The 20,623-nt window shown below is 42.7% G+C and overlaps 1 protein-coding gene across 1 annotated transcript in view; it reads right to left on the bottom strand.

Annotated features, from left to right (window-relative positions):
- Positions 1 to 20,411, bottom strand: part of LOC142487051 (elongation factor 2-like) — a 37,421-nt gene extending 17,010 nt beyond the window's left edge. The window contains exons 1-7 of the mRNA XM_075585737.1: positions 20,278 to 20,411; positions 15,174 to 15,388; positions 10,543 to 10,724; positions 7,672 to 7,883; positions 6,635 to 6,816; positions 3,316 to 3,421; positions 1,784 to 1,897 (exon numbers count right to left, since the gene is read on the bottom strand). Coding sequence (XP_075441852.1) covers positions 1,784 to 1,897; positions 3,316 to 3,421; positions 6,635 to 6,816; positions 7,672 to 7,883; positions 10,543 to 10,724; positions 15,174 to 15,388; positions 20,278 to 20,280 — 1,014 coding nt within the window. The 5' untranslated portion in view covers positions 20,281 to 20,411. The remainder of the gene's footprint in view (positions 1 to 1,783; positions 1,898 to 3,315; positions 3,422 to 6,634; positions 6,817 to 7,671; positions 7,884 to 10,542; positions 10,725 to 15,173; positions 15,389 to 20,277) is intronic.
- Between the last annotated feature and the right edge of the window lie 212 nt (positions 20,412 to 20,623).

Genomic DNA, 20,623 nt, shown 5'->3' with positions numbered 1-20,623 from the left:
CTGTATCATTTGGTTGGGTAGCTCTGAAACGTTATATTCCAGGTTGGAGCTTTCTTGCACAAAGGAAGAATGAACACTTGGTGCAAGAATCTCCACAAAAGTAAGTGCTGCAACACTTTCTCCAGCCGTAGCAACATTTAATGCATGCTGTGTGTAACTGTTCTGAGAACACGACCCTCCTGCCACTGCACCCCACTTATTGAATAAGGTCACACCTTGGAGATTTGGGATCCTGAATACCAAGCTGTGGGAGTGGGCGTCTGCTTACGTCGTGGCTTGTACGGCTTTAAACAACTGGGATGGCAAACCAAGTACCGTGATCACAACTGTAAGAAAACCTGCAATAAAATGGCTTCCTGTCTGCCACTAACAGACTTATTACTGCTGCCTTCCTAGATGAGGGAAGAGAAACAAACATGGAAGAAATTAAATGTTCAAATAAAAAAGATGGAAAGAAAGCAGCTGTAACTATTATCAGTGGTTGAAACAAACGAGCGGAGTTCTCATATTCACTATGCATCAAATGGCAGGTAAAGCTCAATTATCCAAAGTGCCTGACTTTTTCCAAAGAGAAAATGAGACAAATAAAAGGTCATTAAAGAAGCAGAACTTATATATAAAAAAAAACACACAGGTTTTCTAGGTGACCTTAAACTATTTTGTGGACAATAAACAGACGAGTCTTGCTTTGGAGTGGGGCCATGACATTGCACAACGAGGTCTTGGTGACTTCACAGCCATGTTTGTTCTTCACCGCGAGTACTGGCACAAGTAAATAATAAAGATCTTGGCAATCGGGGGCCCCTACTGTTCAGTGTTGCAGTTAACCCTCTGGGTGTCCTATGACGCCGTCACTACGTCATGGGGATAGGCACGCCAGAGGAACATGACAGTGACTACGTCATGCCCAGGGAGGGCGATTTTGAGCTTAGATCGCGTCCTGCATTCGCATGAACTGGTGAGGAAACGGAGAAGGATCCCTCACTCTTCTGTTTCCTCAAAAATGGCTGCCACGGTCACATGACTGACCTGCGCCGGAGGGGCCGCAGCACTCATGCACCATGACCGATTCGGTAGTTGAAGGGTTAAATAAGGCATAAAACCAAAAAAATAACTTTATTTTAGGGGGAATGCTGCTTTAAGAAGATTTATACAAATGTTTTCACATAAAAACGGAATTCATAGAATTATGGTAATAGGGTATTGCTGCTTAAAATAAAAAATAAAACAAACAAAAAAAATGTTATGACATTTTCTAAATGCCTTCCATGGAATTAGAAGACCCAGTTCCCCCCTTAGATTATCTAGAATAACAATGACTGTTCAGCAAACCATCCATATCACGTATGAAACTGCATCTTCTTTGGGAGAAAGACAAAGTATTCATATTAGCCAACCTTTTTCATTCAATATTTCAGTAACATCGTTCTCCCAACGCATCAAATGTAGACACGTGTTAAAAGTGCACATGTACACATATAGCAGACATTACTGCTGGAGCGTTATGGAACAGCAGCACTATTGAAAACAAGGATAAGGCGGGAATGTGTGTTATTTTGTCCGTTCTTTCACGTTGAGAGGGGTAATAACGCCTCCTACATCTGTATGGGACGCTCAAATGGCCTGTTCTTGGTTTTCTAGCTTTTAGACAATCTGGATTCCAGACGTTTGGTGAACCTTAGCAAATACAAAGTACACTTCTGTGGTGCCTGATCTTATTCACTCGATGCCACGTTTTGCATTCTGTCCCATTCCCGTGGCTTCTGGTTACGTTTTACTGTACCTTAAGAAGTTGTTTCCCCTCCTTCTCCCTGTCCTCTGCATCAAGCTTGATATCCAGTTTTTCAACCAGTTTGGCAGTTTCTTCCTTCTTAAAGTTCATAATGGCATCAAATACCTATAAATTAAAGACACATTGATGAAGGAGTGTGGTGTTTTTTCCCCCCGATGAAATGCTAAGATGTTAAGAAGCCTTAAAGAAAAGAAAATAACATTCAATGTGTTGTACAATTTTATTGTTAGAAAAAAAAAAAATGGACTATTAAACACTCCTAAAATGAAGAGGATAGTGTCATCAAGTAATACAGCATCTTAGTAAAATAGATGCTATATCAGTAGGGATCTTGAGAAAGAACAGTGTATGTGGGGGAGAGAAAGGCAAGGAAAGAGGGTAAGAAACAAAAGCACAATGGCAGTACAGGGAAGAAAAAGGTACAAGACAAGTGAGTTCTCATTGCACTTTGCACCATGGACATGTTTAAGGGACAGTCACACGTAGAACCCAAGTAAACGAATGACCACCCCATTAGTTATACATTGGGTACATATTGGTGATTGACACCATTAATCACACATATATTGTAATGCATATAGCCGGTTTTGGTGGACACGGATAGTTCATACTGCACCCAATTCCCTGCAGCTAAGATTGCTATATTTTTCTGCTTTTCTTTTGTAAAGGGAGTTCATTAGTTATTTTTCTTTACTGTGTGTATACACACACACACACACACACACACACACACACACACACGGAAACTCTTGATGTGAGGATGGGATATGTGAAATAATATACACACATTTATTCACATTTCAAAAACATTTACAACCTATATTATTATTTTTGCAAATAATTATTACATTCTAATTGTTTTATTATACATATTAAAACTTTTTTTTAGATTATCAAAAAGTGTGTGTGTGTGTATGTGTGTATGTGTGTATGTATGTATATATGTATATATGTATATATGTATATATGTATATATGTATATATATATATATATATATATATATATATATATATATATAAAGAAAGTACACCTTCTTTGCATTCTATGGTTTTACATATCAGGACACAATAACAATCATCTGTTCCTTAGGTCTTAAAATTAGGTAAATACAAACTCAGATGAACAACAACACATGACATATTGTACTACACTGTCATGATTTATTTAAAAAAAAATAGAGCCAAAATGGAGAAGCCATGTGTGAAAAACTAAGTACACCCTTACTGCTTCCATAAGAATTAAGATGCTAAGTAGCAGACAGGTGCTGCTAATCAAATGCCCTTGATTAATTGATCATCAGCAAGTGTGACCACCTCTATAAAAGCCGAAGTTTTAGCAGTTTGCTGGTCTGGAGCATTCAGGTGTTTGGTAATTTTAGTGCATAAGATGGTCCTGTAAAATACGTGCTGTATGTGAACAACCACTGGTCTGCCATTTATAAATCGTACATCCTTTTTCCTTTCTTTCAAGCTGTTGTGTGCCGTGCAGCAGAAGTTACAGCAAGAAACAGGCACTTCCTTACCTTAAAGATGGGATCCAGAACAAGTTGGCTAAATGTTCGGGGGAGCTTCTTTCCATCGGCGCTGGTGGCAGATTTGCTGAATTTGCCTGCGGCTGGGTCAAAGTACCTAAAACATAGATGTTGCTATTCTTGTTGAGTACTACACAGATGAAATGATACCCCTTCAGTGCCTGTGGGTTGTGCCACGGTTTTGGCACTACCTGATCACGTGACCGCTTTTCGGAGCAATCACATGATGCCCCCTTTGACGGGGAAGTGACGCCCCCCTCCCCTTCAGTGTGGTACATGATCAGAGCTCCATTGTGTGCAGGCCATAGAAAATAAGCAAGGGGCAATGACGTTCAGTACACTAGAAGGGCCCCTAGGGTGGCATATTTCTTGACGTACACTGAACGTCATTAGGGCAGTGAAGGTGTTAAGAAGGGGCCTGTGAGGTTTTGTAAAGTCTGTAAGATAAAATGTCATCTGTGAAGAACTCTCCTGTTGGTCTCCTAAAAAGTATTACACAACATTTCTACACGTCCCCAGGACTAATACAGCTTTGAACTCCTTCTACATGAGTGGTTAATTATGTTATAGCAGACATATCTATGCATATGAGAAGTGTGCAAGGAACACACAGTCTTAAATATTGACGTATGCAACACACCTCTAAAGAGAGAAGAAACATTAAACAGAAACGCCTATACCTGTATTTCGAGATTTATATGGGGCTAGCTGGTAACAGGAATATTTGAAAGGCGTTTCAAACAAAACAAAGAAGATTGCACACTCCAATATATCTTTTATCATATGGTGTGGGCATGTTAGAATGTCATGACACTGACGTCTTAGAGTCAGGGCTTAGAGAGCGAGTGGGATTGAGAACGAGTTAATTCAGTGCAGTGGGGGACAATACAAATCAATTCTCAGCCCAGGATGACTACCATTTGCTACATTTTCTATTTTTGCTGCCTGTAATATCTTTTAGATAGGCTAAATGTCACTACAATTGTAGCTGAACTAATCATCTAGGCTAATAAGATTGATCAAAGGATTCATCCAATGGCTACAGTATTACTAGGTTGACTTCACCCATAACGGTTATAAGGATTATAATAAGCAGGTTCTAGATACTATATCGATAGCTATACTTTGACTGGGTGTGAACCTATCCTCCACCAATTAGCTCTTTGATTAGATACTTATAAAAACCATCCCTGCACTGAATTATTCATTGCCAAGATTTGAAATATATTTAATGCTAATTTATCAGTAATAATAACCATTTTGTATTATCTCATCTCAGCCCCATCTTTAGTGTTGCTGTTAAACTTTATTTCTCCTAGAAAGTGGAATCTATATATTAGATTGTAATAGTTGTAAATAAATGTTATGCTTTATTAAAATAATGTTGTGCTTCAAAGGGCACTTTTTTCTGAGCACATTTCTGCTAAACAGAAACGCCTATACCTGGTTATGAAGACATTTATATGGGGCACGCTGGTACCTGCAATATGTGGGAGGCGTTTCAAACAAAACAAAGGAGATTGCACACTCCAATATATGTTTTATGGTATGGTGGTAAAAATGCTTACATTTCCCTGCACACTGCAACCTTCCTCAGGGTAAGCAATGTGTTTAATAGCCCTACACAATAGCCTGCTTTTATCTTCAGATGCTTTATGATAATGAACTTTAGTAGGCAGGTGTAAAGGTAGGTGAGATGTAAAGGGGAACTACGGATGTAGCCAGATTTACTGTCCATGGGGGCCTCAAAATGAGAAGCAAAGCGCAGCGGCTCCGGAGACGGTAAAAGCCGCGGCTGCCTGGGGGGGGGGCCTTCAGTGTATGGTGAATCCTGACACTATGGTGAAAATTCCTACTTACCCACATAATAGCACTGTACCGTTCCGAAATCAAACATTTTCTTTCTGGCCTTTGATTTCATATTATACGTTAATCCTACAAATGACTAAATCAGGAAACCTGGGTTTACAGCTGGCTGCGTGACACAATGATGCCCATGCAGTTTGGGGAGCGCAAAAACATGTAACAGAAGAGCACACAAACCAATTGTGCAATATGTCTTGACACGTGATTCTAAGGACATTTTCAGTTGTGCAATAAAATGTGTACTCACAGATTTCTCTGTATTGTGGTGTATATTAAAGGTTTCTTTGTACTACGATTTTGTGGGGTTGTCACGTCTAGGAACAGCATATAGCGGAATCCTCGTGGCAGGTAATAAGAAAAGCGGACATAGTATTGACTGCTAAAAAACTTTTATCTGCAGTAGAAATGATAAATTTACACTCACACGGTGTCCGAATTGTATGCGCAATTAGATCGAATGATCAACGCCAACAGTAGAAGTTGCAGAGCGGTCTCTCTGCTCGATACACTGAGGCACTCGCGTCATCTGCCTCCCACACTTCCGGGCTGGATCCCCGGATGGAAGACCCGAGGACGGCTGTAGACCAGGATACCAGCGAGTGCCTCAGTGTATCGAGCAGAGAGACCGCTCTGCAACTTCTAATGTTGGCGTTGATCATTCGATCTAATTGCGCATACAATTCGGACACCGTGTGAGTGTAAATTTATCATTTCTACTGCAGATAAAAGTTTTTTAGCAGTCAATACTATGTCCGCTTTTCTTATTACCTGCCATGAGGATTCCGCTATATGCTGTTCCTAGACGTGACAACCCCACAAAATCGTAGTACAAAGAAACCTTTAATATACACCACAATACAGAGAAATCTGTGAGTACACATTTTATTGGACAACTGAAAATGTCCTTAGAATCACGTGTCAAGACATATTGCACAATTGGTTTGTGTGTTCTTCTGTTACATGTTTTTGCACTCCCCGAACTGTTTGGACATCTAAGAATTACGTGGATTGGGAAAGCAATCCTCATTGAGCAGCATCCTACAAGGGTTGAGCAGCATCCTACAAAGTTGTTTGTATCGAAATGTATTTATTTTTTCACTAAATCACTATTACGTTTACTATGCACTATTAAGCATTAGAAAGCTATTTTGCATATCACTTGGATGTCACTTTATGCTAAGTAATACTGGCTATATCCTTATTTAAAGGACTATCACTTCATTAGATTTAAGCGCTATTTGATAACTCGTTTTTGGTTTTCACTAAGTGACACAATGAAAAGTGTATATTATGTACATTTGGATAAAATAGCCACTTTCGTGCACACACACTTCTACCTCCAGTTTTCCCATCGAATGTCCGCATTAAAAAGCCTTACCATTCCTGCTATCACAGTTTGCAGCAAAGTAACGCTTTAATCACTGTATAGAAACACATTACGTACTTGTCTCCCCACAATTTCTTCATCATCTCTTCTACTTTCTTGGCACGTTCATCTGAAGAGAGTTGCACCTTTTCACCTTTGCCAGCAAATTTGGCAACATACATCTCTGCAAATTGTTTCAGGGTAAAAGCCCAACCGTGCAGACCAGAACCAAACCCGACAGTACCAATCACAGGGTCAATCTACAATGTAAGAGAGAAAAAAAACATCGGAATCAGGGTGACTGCTTAACCCTTCTGAGTGTCTGAGGGGTCGCGACACCAGTGTCTCACAGCCCCTCCGAGACATGACCGGAAATAGAGTCCTCTACATCATCGGGTCCCTTGAGAGCCAGATCCCGTGGTGGCTACGTCATGGGGAACCCAAATAGTTGATGCAGCAGTCTGTGCTAAACACGTTTTTTTTCTGATCATATTGTGGTTTTGTTCTATAAATACCTGAAACGATCTTGTCCTGCTCTTTCAGGGGAGCTTTTTTATTTTTTACAATCCGCTATTTCATTCAAGAAATATGAGCAGCTGAAATATTAAGTGTTCGAAGGTCAACATGGATGTCTCTCCAGAGCCCAGTGCGGTCTGAGGTTACCACGGTAACGGCAGACGCTAGAGATTAACAGTGATTTCTAACAAATATACAAAATGAGAATAATACAGAGCAGGACATACTCTGGGAACAAGATACTACATTGTATGTGTTAAACTGATATAGGCTTCTGGAGCCGGGGGTTTGCTGCTTTTACCCAACGTAGCATGACAGCCATCTTTTACTTTTATTTCTCATTCCTTATCACTTAGAATTATGACGTTAGATAACACATCAGCTAATTATAAGAAGCAACAGCAAGGGCCATTATTTTGCATTTATTAATGAGATTTTTTTTTCTTAGCTAGCACCAACAGTGCTGTACATTGAAATGTGCAGGGACGGCAAATCCCTGCTGACGCGAGTAGATGATTCGTGGCTCTCTGCTTTTAGTTACAACTTGAACCTTACCATAGATAGCCCCAAAGTATTTCCCCTCCCGCATCTTCTCTCACCATGATATTGCCCATGGGCCCTGCCTCTCCCTCTCCGTAGGTGGAAATGATGACGTTGACATTCTCCACGATGCGCTGGAAGGTCAGGTACAGCGCTTCTGGTTCTAGCTGCAGCTCCAGCAGGGCACGGTCCATCTTGTTCATCATAAGGACGGGTTTGATCCGTTCAGCAATGGCTTGACGTAAAACGGTCTCCGTTTGGACGCACACACCTTACAACCAAGTATACAAAGAAGATAAACGGTGAACCTTTCTTCATTATATCACTTACAGTATCATCCCTTATTTACAGTAAGTTGCATTTGAAATTAGGGTTTTACTGTAGATGTGGGATACTAGAAAGACAAAACAAAATGCATTGAAAGAGCTGGGGGGAAGAAAAACTTGTACAGTACAATATTATAGGGTTTAACAAAGATGAATAGAATGAACAATGTAAAAAAAAACTGAAATAAAAAGTCAGCAGTTGTTCAGAAGTATAAAAATATACAGGTTTATTTTTGGAAGTAGCATTTAACTTGGTGAAATGCTGGCAAGATTATCTGGTGGTGTTTGATAAATTGGGCCGATATATCAAGCTATTCACACACGAGGAAGATTTAGCTATAGCTTCCTTATAGGACACACTAAAGTGTTATTACAAACTATTTTTATACTGCTCGTGTTAGAATGATTATAACACTTGACATGTGCTTGCAAAAGAACTCAATCTAAGATTTCATATCCCAGTGAAAGCTCAACTCCGCTGTTATTTCCTCAGGTCATGTCATAAAGTAGCATTTTTAAAAGGTTTTTTTATTTTCTCTCTTTAAAAGAGGCAATCCAAGCCAGCGATTTTTTTTAAGAGAGGCTTAAAGCAGGGGGTCTCTCTAGCGGAACTCCATTAATTTCAGCTCCGAGACCCCCTGCTTCCAGAGATACTTACTACCGTAGTAGGTGCCGGTAGTAGGTGCCAGTAGCCGCTCTGCTCGACTAGCAGGGTTCACTTAATGGCCGCTTTTCAAAGCTCCTGCGCCCAATAGGAAGCTGTGACGTCATCGGTGCGGCTTCCTATTCACCTATGTGACGTGGGAGCCTTAAAAAGCAGGGAGATGCCTGCACCCCATTCGGAGGTAAGAATCTCTGGAAGCAGGGGGTCCCCGGAGCGGAAATGAATGGGGTTCAGCTCAGGAGACCTCCTGCAAATAAATATTTGAAAAAAAACAAAATAAAAATCACTGGCTAGAATTGTGTCTTTAAACTGAACTGGCGATGCCTGGGATCCCGAGCAGTGAAGGGCCTTGTACCCGGTGGGCACAAAATGGCCGCAGGGTCAGAGCACCCTCCGGGGACCAATAGAAAGCCAGAACATCATCAGGGTTTGACAGCATTCTATTGGTGACATGGCTAGGTTTGTAAAATTGGTTGCTAAGAGATAATGGGGAAGGACAGGGTTGCAGAGCTGTGTGAAACATGCAAATGTACCACAAGTGGGATTTGTATTTGCCATCGTTTTTTAAAAATGGGAACTACTGTACAAACATTTGAAAGTCCAATTTACTGGCAACCAGGGGTTTAAAAATAAATAAACAGTATGTACACAATGGTATCCCGGACTCAATGGAAATCAGGAAAAGAATAAAATCACTCAAAGATGTTTAAGAAAATATGAAATGTACTCAAAATATTATCACATACACAGTGTTGATTATATAGAACAGTAGTTTTTCTATTTCAATTTTTTTTTTTAAATAACAAAAGAAAACAAGTTTACAAATACAAAAAAAATGAGCGTGGCAGTACTGATCCACTAATAATATATACAGGGAAAAATGAGAGCAGCAATACTTATCTCCCAATCTGGTAGGAGCTTGATAAGAAAACTGGTATGCTGAGAGAAACAGTAATATGCAGCCAAAAATACACAAAAAAGGAGATTTATAATGGTGAAACAAATAGAAAAAAAACAAGGGGAGGGTTTTATATTTTTTTTTAATGAAGGTGAGGGGCGCAAAAGGTAATAGGGGACATATATGCATTAAAGGTAAGGGGGGGGGGCTATGTGTCAGGAATTTGCCCCTTTCTCTTTCCCAGTCCCCATTTAGGAGATGAGGTTGAAAAAACACATGCGTCCATCAAGTTCAACATATGCTAAATTTAGATGACAGATACTTTATCCTATATCCATACTTACAGTATATTTATCCAGAGGAAAGCAAAAAAAAAAAAACCCCTGTGACATATCATCCAATAATATCTCATAAGGAGAAAAATAAATTCCTTCCTGACTCCAAGAATTGGCAATCAAATTACTCCCTGGATCAACATCCTTCCCATGTTTACTTATTTTGTATATCCTTGTATACCTTTCCTTTCTAAAAAAGATGTCCAACCTTTTTTTGAACAAATCTATTGCATCTGCCATCACAGTCTCCATGGGCAATGATTAAATTAATCTCTGTACGTCCCTTATTGCCCCATGGCTTGAAAAAGCTAAGTGCTGCAAGAGACGCTGTTATAATCTGTCATCCAGAAACTCTCGTTCGTTGGTAATAATAAAGATCGCAAATGCATTTAAACATTTTTAGCTCATTTGAAGTGCTGAATCTTCAGTCACTGGTTTAATTGCTGAACGTACGCATATATAAATGTATATATTACTATATAGAACCGTACAGAAATAATGCAAAGCAGAGTGGCAATGGGGGGGGAAAAATATAGGGCAGACAAAGAACGGTTTGGTGCCTAATTTCTCAAATGTTTTATTTCATATATCAGACATTTCAGTTACATTATTCATAGGGTGATAAAGACCTGCAAAGATCCTTTTTAGCACGGATTTCCCATCGTTTTTGCAGACACATTGTATTTTCATTCAGAGGATGCACTCACCTGATACACAATCAACAACTACAAGAGCACCGTCTGTTACACGGAGAGCAGCGGTAACTTCAGAGGAGAAATCTACGTGTCCTGGGGAGTCGATCAAGTTAATAAGGAAACCTGAGCCATCCTTGCACTGTTTGATGAAGGACAAGTCATTCTCTGAGAGCTCATAGTACATGGAAATAGCCCTACATAAGAAGAAGACAATGTTTTACATGGTCATGGGTAGCTCAAGTTGCATTTATCCTTAATAAAAAACATTATATGTAAAGTTGTGGTCAATTGTATTGACTGAACGACAAAATCAAACAAGTCCTTCATAGATATCGTAATACTGAGCTTTAATAAATAGCTATTTTCAGACGATAGATATATATATATATATATATATATATATTATATATATATAATATGTAAAACAACATAGTATAATTGGTCATTGGTAAATACATTTCCTTTTCTCGGCCAATAATGCTGAATTATTATAACTTGGAGTAAAGCACAATTACAAAGTGCAAAAACTCCATAACTTAACGTATTTTCTTTCCAGAGATACTACAGTACTTTAGAAAGGAATGTAAGGAAAATGGTGGACATGATGTATTTTAATCAATCTGGTGCTTCAGGGGTTAAAGTGGTTACAGTTTGTTTTAAAAAAACAATACAATACATTAGGTTTAATGTAGGTCAAGACTCTTCCTGGATCTGTCCAGAGCTTCAAAAGGTCCTTATTTGGTGGGTTATCACTGATGGCCCACTAAAAGTACAAGATGTGTTGTATGGGGCTGATGGAAACACGAGATAAGGGCTTTTCTTTTGCCAGAGATGAGATTTTTTGAAATATGTCTCTCTTGACCTCTTTATTAACAAGACCCTCTTAAAGTTACTTTCATAGGCATTCTCTGGAGGGTTCTGCAAAGTTCAGGGGGCGTGGCTAAGAAAGTATTCCACAAGAGAGTCAATTTACAAAAAATGAGGATATTCGGTGATAACCTCTACTCTATATAGAGTATAACATTCAGATATCTGTAATCGTGGCAAGGAGACGCATGCAATAAGCCCACACACTACATGGGTAAGGGGTGCCAAGGACAGATATCCATTTGTCACTCAAATTTAGGAGCACATCGGTCATAATTAATTAGTCTTGATACATCCATCATACTGGCCTGAATCTATTGATATGACTCACGTGTCCAAGTATTAGAGAAAGGAAGTTATGAGTGCGGTTATATATTGAGGCAAGAAATTAAACATTTTTTTTCCTTTAAGGAGTTTTTTTCCCCTTGGTCGTAAAACCATCAACCTAGCAGCTGATTTACGACAGGGGTGGGCTTATGTTGTTTCAATGGGGAAAAAATAGCACATAAGTCTTAGCAAGGTAATATGAAAATCAGAATACAACACAGGTGTGTTTGGGATCAAGTATTTGAATTTTCATATTTCTACACCAGTGACCTCTATGGGGGGATACCTATGACATATGGTAAAGTACTGTACAGGGATTTCTGTTTTATGCTGTTAGTTTAAGAAACTGTTCTGCATTTACTGTAATTGTATGTTCTTGTAATCCCTTTTCTATAATCTAAGCACCGTATTTTTGCTAGAACAGATGTGTGTGTCTGTGTCTCTGTGTGTGTGTGTGTGTGTGTGTGTGTGTGTGTGTGTGTGTGTGTGTGTGTGTGTGTGTGTGTGTGTATGTGTGTGTGTGTGTAAACTCTCAAGGAAGCAGAGCCATTTTATAAAAAATGTTTCGCTCCAAAATATTCCGAGAGCCGCAACACATGCATTAATATTACACCACCACACACACACATACATATACTGTACACACTCTAATAGGTATATACTGTACAAGCATTAACAAATGACAAACTATGTGGGGGAATAAAATGCATCTCAATATTAAGTCCCTTTATTTAGGTTTTTTTTCATTGTTTTTCTTTACAAAACAGTGTCATTTACAAATGCACAATATATACAGTTACACGACTCCCCCAAATACACACATTATATACACACACACACACACACACACACACACACGTATATGTATGCATACATTGGACCTCTCTCCCTCATTGTCCAGGCGGTGGCTGTGGGGGGGGGGGGGGGGTCGCGCTGGCTGGGCCTCTTGTTGCCGCTGGTTCCCCAGCTGCTTGCCTGCCTCTATCCTGTACTGTCCCACTTCGGGCTCTGTGACGTCGGCTCGCACCGGAAGTTGCAACACGCATTTCCGGCGCGCACCGGCATGTGAGACAGTACAGGAGAGAGGCAGCTGGGGAGACCCTGGGTCAGGCGTCAACAAGAGGCCCGAACAGCGCCGGCCGGGTCCTCCCACAGCCACCTCCAGGATAGTGAGGGAAAGAGGCAGTAGCTGGGGGTCGGCAACCTGCAGAGAGCCGCAAGCAGGTTGCCTACCCCTCGCATAGTGCATAGTTTTTCTATAATAATCATGGACCTGAGACCCTGGCAGATATATATTAATGATGTATTTTGCATTCTTCTCGTCTGGTGGAATATGATTGCAATTGAGTAAGGAGCTAATATTAACTAATTGCAAGTACCTTGCACAGGAGAAGGGTGACTTGGCGAGAGTATCCGTGTGTATTAACCCTGATTGCATATCTAAGTCACATGCTCACTTGTGTGCTGTTCGTGACAGATGGTATATGGGGACGGATTTAAGGGAGATATTTGTTCATTTGAGGGACCTTTACAAAGGTGAAAAGTGGGCCAGCTAGAGAGCTGTGTATTAACCTTGTCCGGTATGCAGGTCACGTGCTCACAGGTGTGCACGTGTAACTACTGTGTGTGGGTGTAACTAATGGAAAATTAGGTCTTAAAATTCCCTCAATAATGTAGGCCACCTAGTGTCATAACTTCAAAAGTACACTTTGTTTTTTGTTTTTTTTTTAAATACCTCAGGCACTTTACTTAAGAGGCGTCAGCACTTTTAATAATAAATGATCACTCCACTTCGATTTATGTCAAAGCGTAGATATGTCTGCTTCTACAATCAGGTGTGTTCCATGAATGGACGCTGTGGTAAATATAGGGGACAGTTCTGCTCTCTAATGCTCAATTCAAATGAAGGAACATTGCTTATGTAACCAAGGGCAGGCTAAAAACAGCACAAGGTGCTGGAGATCGAAATCCATCCTGTTTAAAAAGAGATGCAGATATTTTTGCTGAAATTCGAAGGGGGAGGGGGAAGGGCAAAGAGAGAAGTCCCAAGGGCTATATATAATCCCCCCAAACCAACCGTGAAATAATTTGTGGAGAGACACCTGTGCACACCTGGGGAATGTGCAATGTATGGTTAAAGGACTCACACCCCATCCCTCCTAAAATATTTCCACAAGGCCTATTCTAACAAGCAAGATCATAAAGGCACTTTGTGAACAACGGGGTACTGCCAGGCCCAACGGGATCAGAAGCCACAACCTCTGCTATTCAGGGCAGCAGCTTTAGCAATGAGGCAAACAAGCTGCTGGCACCTGTAGCTAATTATACTTGTGGACACCCCCTGGCTTCCTTTAAAAGCAGACCACTTCCTGGTTGCCAGTTCAATGTGCCTTGTGCACACCTGAGACATGCCAATAGGATATGCAAAGTGTAGAAAGAAAGCTAGGAGAAATACAGTCCATGAGTACGATTCGCTACAGGTGTCAGCAGTAGACACCTGTATGCTGCAGCAGTGGAGCTATGCAACTGCTGGTTTAGCTATTCAACAGCACAGTTAGTTGTGGGTTCTGATACTGTTGGGTCTGACAGTACCATTCTCCCAACGTGCCTTAGGAACTGGCTTGTCAGGGTAGGCCCTGTGGAAATCTTTTAGGTGGTGTGGGGTGCGATCATTCAAATATACTTTGCATATCCCCCAGATGTGCTGCTTTTTGTGCACAGGTTGCACTCCACAGGTTATTTCAAGGTGGGTTTGAGGAGATATATATAGCACTCTCTTTCTCGCCTACAAATTTCCATCTGCAGATCGAAGTTTGTTAAGAAACCTGCGGATAATTCGCGGCTTCAACTTTGACTAATTCGTCCATCTCTACTCATCGGTTCTCAGTGCCTAACAGGACAGTAATGTGAGCGATCACTATTGTGCAGCTTTCCACACTGACCGTGAAGCGGGATTACCATATAAACGCTCATATTGACTTGTGCTCGGGACATACATTAGCTTTCTAAGGGTTATTTCAGCTCAGAGGAATGGTTTAGAATACGGCCTCTATTATACAACTATCACATATACACATTAATATTTCCATATATGCAAAGTTATGCATTATATTACATGTGTTAACTCAAAGTCAGAGCATAGAATAATAACAAGTGTGGGAGATCATGTGAGCAATGTCAAGGTGAAAAACATGCGCAAGGGGACTGCTAAAAGCATAGGAAAGAAATGCTGGATGGAGAACTATTATGCTACACGACTGCTAACCCCTACAAGAACTGTCAACTGCAATGTCTATTATTACTCCTATGTTGATCAAATAAAAAGCACTGCAGCCTGTAACAATAAGAAGTAAAATGTGTTTGCTGCTTCACCCATGAAGAGATTAGGGCCCCTGCAGCAGAGGATAACAATACCACAGTGAAAGTTGAAACAAGTTGGCAGTACTTACGTAGATTTGATAGTAATACATCGCTCTTGTTCATCCTTACGTGTGTCTGTAAACCGCGTTTCACCTGCTCTAGAATTTGCAATAATACCCGCTTTGCATACCAAGGAGTCCGTCAGTGTAGATTTCCCATGGTCAACATGAGCAATCACAGACATGTTCCTAATATTGGACTTTTTGTCCATGATCGCTCGGATCTGGTCTATGGTGAAGTTCACCTGTGTGGAGAAACAAACACACTTAGATTGTGAACGACGACATTTTTTTATTAGCGATTTAATGCAGCATACTGTGTATATAACCCAAGGCAGGCTGCACACAGCAGACCCCATGGAGTCCTTAGGACAGCAAACACTCTCATACGGGTTTGTGTGGCAGAAGATTTGTATATATAGTATTTCAGTAATCACCGATTCACTCTTAGGCTACGGCCCCAGTCACTGCGCGCCGCTGGGGTCGGAGTGGCTGGTAGCGCGATCTGTGGTTGCACGTCAGGGGGAAAGACAAGATCGCGACCAAGGGGTAGCGGCCATGACATCACGCGGCTGGTTAGCCCTCATTGGCTGAACCACCGCTGTGACATGGCCAGCGCTCCGTCACCACAAGAAAAGACAAAAATCATGTCTTTAGAAAATGTGGCCGCGCATCGCGATTGCTACAAGTGCGAGCAGGCAGCAAGTGGGCCCGGGCCCATTAAGGGGCGGATCTTATTCCCGCCACACACGCCATAAAGCACGCAGTTCACACTGGGGACTTAGCCTTATAATGCATTGCAAGCTGGTGGGAACATCAGAACGCGAGATCCTAGGGTAATGTCCCGGTGTCTGTGGTGATGCTCCAATGCAGGCGTGCCTCTGAACGGTGTCTGAATGCAATGGTAAACCAGCGCCCGCTTTCTTAAAGGGGCAGGCCCTCACTGGTATTAAACAGGGCCAGGTAGTGTTTCAGTTAGAAAGTCACAATTCAAGACTGATAGAGAGGAAAGAGAATAGACTGTAAAGATCTGACAGGAGACTAGATAAGGAAAGATAAAAAGAGAATTGTGTAGGAATAAGTGAAGGAAAGGGGTATTAATGGTACACCCTATAAGGATAGAAATAATAAAGAGGGAATGGCAGCATAGATCAGGTGGTAGGGTCCTATAGAGAACCAATAGTTATAACCTGTTAATAGTATACTGGAGCAAAGCCAGGACATGCTTCAGCGCTACAGCGGTGGACAAGCAACAAAATAGACTGGAATAGGACTCTGAAGGAGCAGCAAACCACCCTAAACAGCATCAGCAGTCGTAAGTAGTGAGCACTACACCTCCCATGTACTGTAAATGCTGTCACCAACCTTTACAATACACTGTCCTCTCTCACACGAGCCTCATATTCATATTGATACCTGTCGGGACTCAATTACTTGTGTCTACTTCATTGTCTGCAGCTCTTAGCAGACAGCTGTGCCAACCTGCTCACATGACCTCCGATGGCCTATAAGAGGGCACTTCCTCTGCACTCAGGTCTTGTCAACTACCTTGCTGGCTGGACCCTGTTTGAAGCCCTGCTGTTTGTTCCTGTCCCGACTTCGGATCCACTCTGCTGTTGCCGCCTGCCATGTCTACGGATTCCCCCCTGCTGTTTGTTCCTAACTGGTCTACCTTTCTGCAGACCCGTCCCGGAGCACTCAGCTGCCCATCGCCCCGCAGATCCTGGCTCCAACTACCTCCCATGTTAATTGGACTTCAGACTATCCCCGTGGATTCCCCCACTTCAGCCCTGAGAAAACCTGCATTTGTACAGGGGAAGTTATTGCAGGGATTGCCCCAAAAGAAAGAGCACAACCCTTTTAAACAAATAAAACCGGACCAGATATGATGTTGTAAAACTTACTGTTAACTAGTAGCTGTAAAAAGAGCTTTTATGAGACATTTCGTAACAGGGAAGGTCAGTGCGTTATTTTAAATATTGTAAGGTAATGTGTGCACACTATTTCATGTAAGAGTCCATGGAAACCCTGTTTTCATTTTACTGCTTTACACTGTTAATGTCTTATCCCAGTACAGTGGGGTTCCTGAGGCGTCTCCAAAGTGCTAGCCAAAATGAATATGTACAGTAATGGCAGATCCTAGGCAGTGTAGTTAGTTCCTGAGCTCGCGTGAGTGCCAATTTAGTAAGGTCCAAACTGCACCTTAGCATGGGAGGTAGAGAGGTCAATTGCAGCAGGAGCTGGTGGTGTGACTTTGCAAGCTCCTGCAGTAATTCATAGCTACACCAATTTGCAGTTTGGTTCTTGCACAAGGACACTATACTGCCTGGGATCAGTCACACGGTTTTGTTAGTAATAGTTTTGAAGAGTAGGCATTAAGATGTATTAATTAGCGGAACAAATTTTTAATCTGGTCTGTAACTGTTTCATACGCTCATAATATATATTTTCTTTAACTGTGCACGCAATGTCTTGTATATAATGTATACCCTGTTCATTGATGTAACTGTACTTGTAACCATGTATTATTTGTTTTACTTTGTGCCCAGGACATACTTGAAAACGAGAGGTAACTCTCAATGTATTACTTCCTGGTAAAATATTTTATAAATAAATAAATAAAATATTTTCTATCAAGGGGTGCAATGTAAAAAAGGCTGGGGTTTTAGTCCATTGCTTGCCCTTTCCCTTGGTCACCCTTCCAGGTGACAGCACCTAATTGCCCTTGATCCTATCTGATCATTTCCTTCCGGCAGGCCCTTATCCCATATACAGTACATGGTAGGGCCTTATCCCATACACACGGTGGGGCCTATACCCACACCTACACACAGGAAGGGGCCTTATCCCATACACATAGGGAAGGGCCTTATCCCATATACACACAGGGAAGGGCCTTATCCCGTATACACACAGGGAAGGGCCTTATTCCATATACACACAGGGAAGGGCCTTATCCCATATACACACAGGGAAGGGCCTTATCCCATATACACACACACACAGGGATGGGCCTTATCCCATACACACACACAGGGATGGGCCTTATCCCATACACACACAGGGATGGGCCTTATCCCATACACACACACACACACAGGGATGGGCCTTATCCCATACACACACACACAGGGATGGGCCTTATCCCATACACACACACACACACAGGGATGGGCCTTATTCCATACACACAGACACAGGGATGGGCCTTATCCCATACACACACACACAGGGATGGGCCTTATCCCATACACACAACACACACACACACACGGATGGGCCTTATCCCATACACACACACACACACACACAGGGATGGGCCTTATCCCATACACACACACACACACACACACGGATGGGCCTTATCCCATACACACACACACACACACACACACACAGGGATGGGCCTTATCCCATACACACACACACACACACACACAGGGATGGGCCTTATCCCATACACACACACACAGGGATGGGCCTTATTCCATACACACAGACACAGGGATGGGCCTTATCCCATACACACACACACAGGGATGGGCCTTATCCCATACACACAACACACACACACACACACACACACACGGATGGGCCTTATCCCATACACACACACACACACACACACACAGGGATGGGCCTTATCCCATACACACACACACACACACACACACAGGGATGGGCCTTATCCCATACACACACACACGGGCCTTATCCCATACACACACACACACAGGGAGGGGCCTTATCCCATACACACACACACACAGGGAGGGGCCTTATCCCATACACACACACAGGGAGGGGCCTTATCCCATACACACACACAGGGAGGGGCCTTATCCCATACACACACACACACACACACACACAGGGATGGGCCTTATCCCATACACACACACACACAGGGATGGGCCTTATCCCATACACACACACACAGGGATGGGCCTTATCCCCTACACACACACACACACACAGAGGGATGAGCCTTATCCCATACACACACACAGGGAGGGGCCTTAGAACACGCACACACACACGCACACACAAGGAGGGGCCTTATCCCATACTCCCATACTCCCATACACACACACACGCACGCACGCACGCCTACACACAGGGACGAGTGGCCTACACCCACACAGGGAGGAGGGGCCTTATCCAATATACACACACGCGCGCGCGCGCCTACACCCACACCTACACAAAAGGAGGAGGGGCCTAATCCCATATACACACACAGGGAGGAGGGGCCTTATCCCATATACACACACAGGGAGGAGGGGCCTTATCCCATATACACACACAGGGAGGAGGGGCCTTATCCCATATACACACACAGGGAGGAGGGGCCTTATCCCATATACACACACAGGGAGGAGGGGCCTTATCCCATATACACACACAGGGAGGAGGGGCCTTATCCCATATACACACACAGGGAGGAGGGGCCTTATCATATATATATATATATATATACACACACACACACACACACACACACGGGCCTTATCCCATATACACACAGGGAGGAGGGGCCTTATCCTATACACACACACACAGGAAGGGGCCTTATCCCATATACATATATATATATACACACACACACACACACACACGCGGGGGCCTTATCCCATACACACACACACACACACACACACACACACACACATACATATATACACACACACACACACACACACGGGGGGGGGGGGGGGGCTTATCCCATATATACACACACCAAGGGGCCTTATCCCATATACATATAAGGGGCCTTAACACACGCACACGGGCCTTATGACTCGGCGCTTATTGAGGCCATGGGGTGCATATATGTAAGTAAGGGGCCTCCTTGAGTTAAATGATCTGACAGCCAAGGGGTTACATAACAAGCCCTCCCCCCTATCACGCAGCGGGGCAGTTACTGCGCAATGCCCCCTCAGCTGTGATTACTACGCAGGTGATATAGTTAATGTGACGTCATATGGCCAGTGACTCGGTTCAATAAGCGGACGCGCCGATCCCGCACCGCGCGTCACACCCTGCCGGTGTGCCGCGCTCTCTCCCGGTGTCTGCCCTCCCCCCCTCTGACAGCTCGGGCGCCGCCGCGGCCGGGTACAGCGCCGGCACTCACCATGGTGACGTCTCTCCGGATTCCCTCCGCAGCCCGGTAACTGAGAGCAGTGAGTGACGACACGGGGGAATCACGTGGTGACTACTGGAGGGAGGGACGTGGTGAGCGCGAGCGTGTCAGCGCCTACGCGGTTACCATGGAGACCTGAAACCCAGCCAGACAATCCAGCCTGGGCCGCTTCAGAGGCCTGTGCCATGCATGCCCATCACATGGTCATTAATATCATTACCTAATAACAGCTGTTCACGAGTCTGACCTAGTCCTTTATACAAAAGCAAATGCACAGAGACACCTTTATAATATCAGAAAAAGGGAAGGGAAACACAAAATGGATGTGCACCCTAAA

Source organism: Ascaphus truei, chromosome 1, assembly GCF_040206685.1.
Source record: "Ascaphus truei isolate aAscTru1 chromosome 1, aAscTru1.hap1, whole genome shotgun sequence".
Classification (NCBI taxonomy): domain Eukaryota; kingdom Metazoa; phylum Chordata; class Amphibia; order Anura; family Ascaphidae; genus Ascaphus; species Ascaphus truei.
Note: the sequence above shows the minus strand (reverse complement) of the source record. Positions and strands in the feature narration are given on the sequence as shown.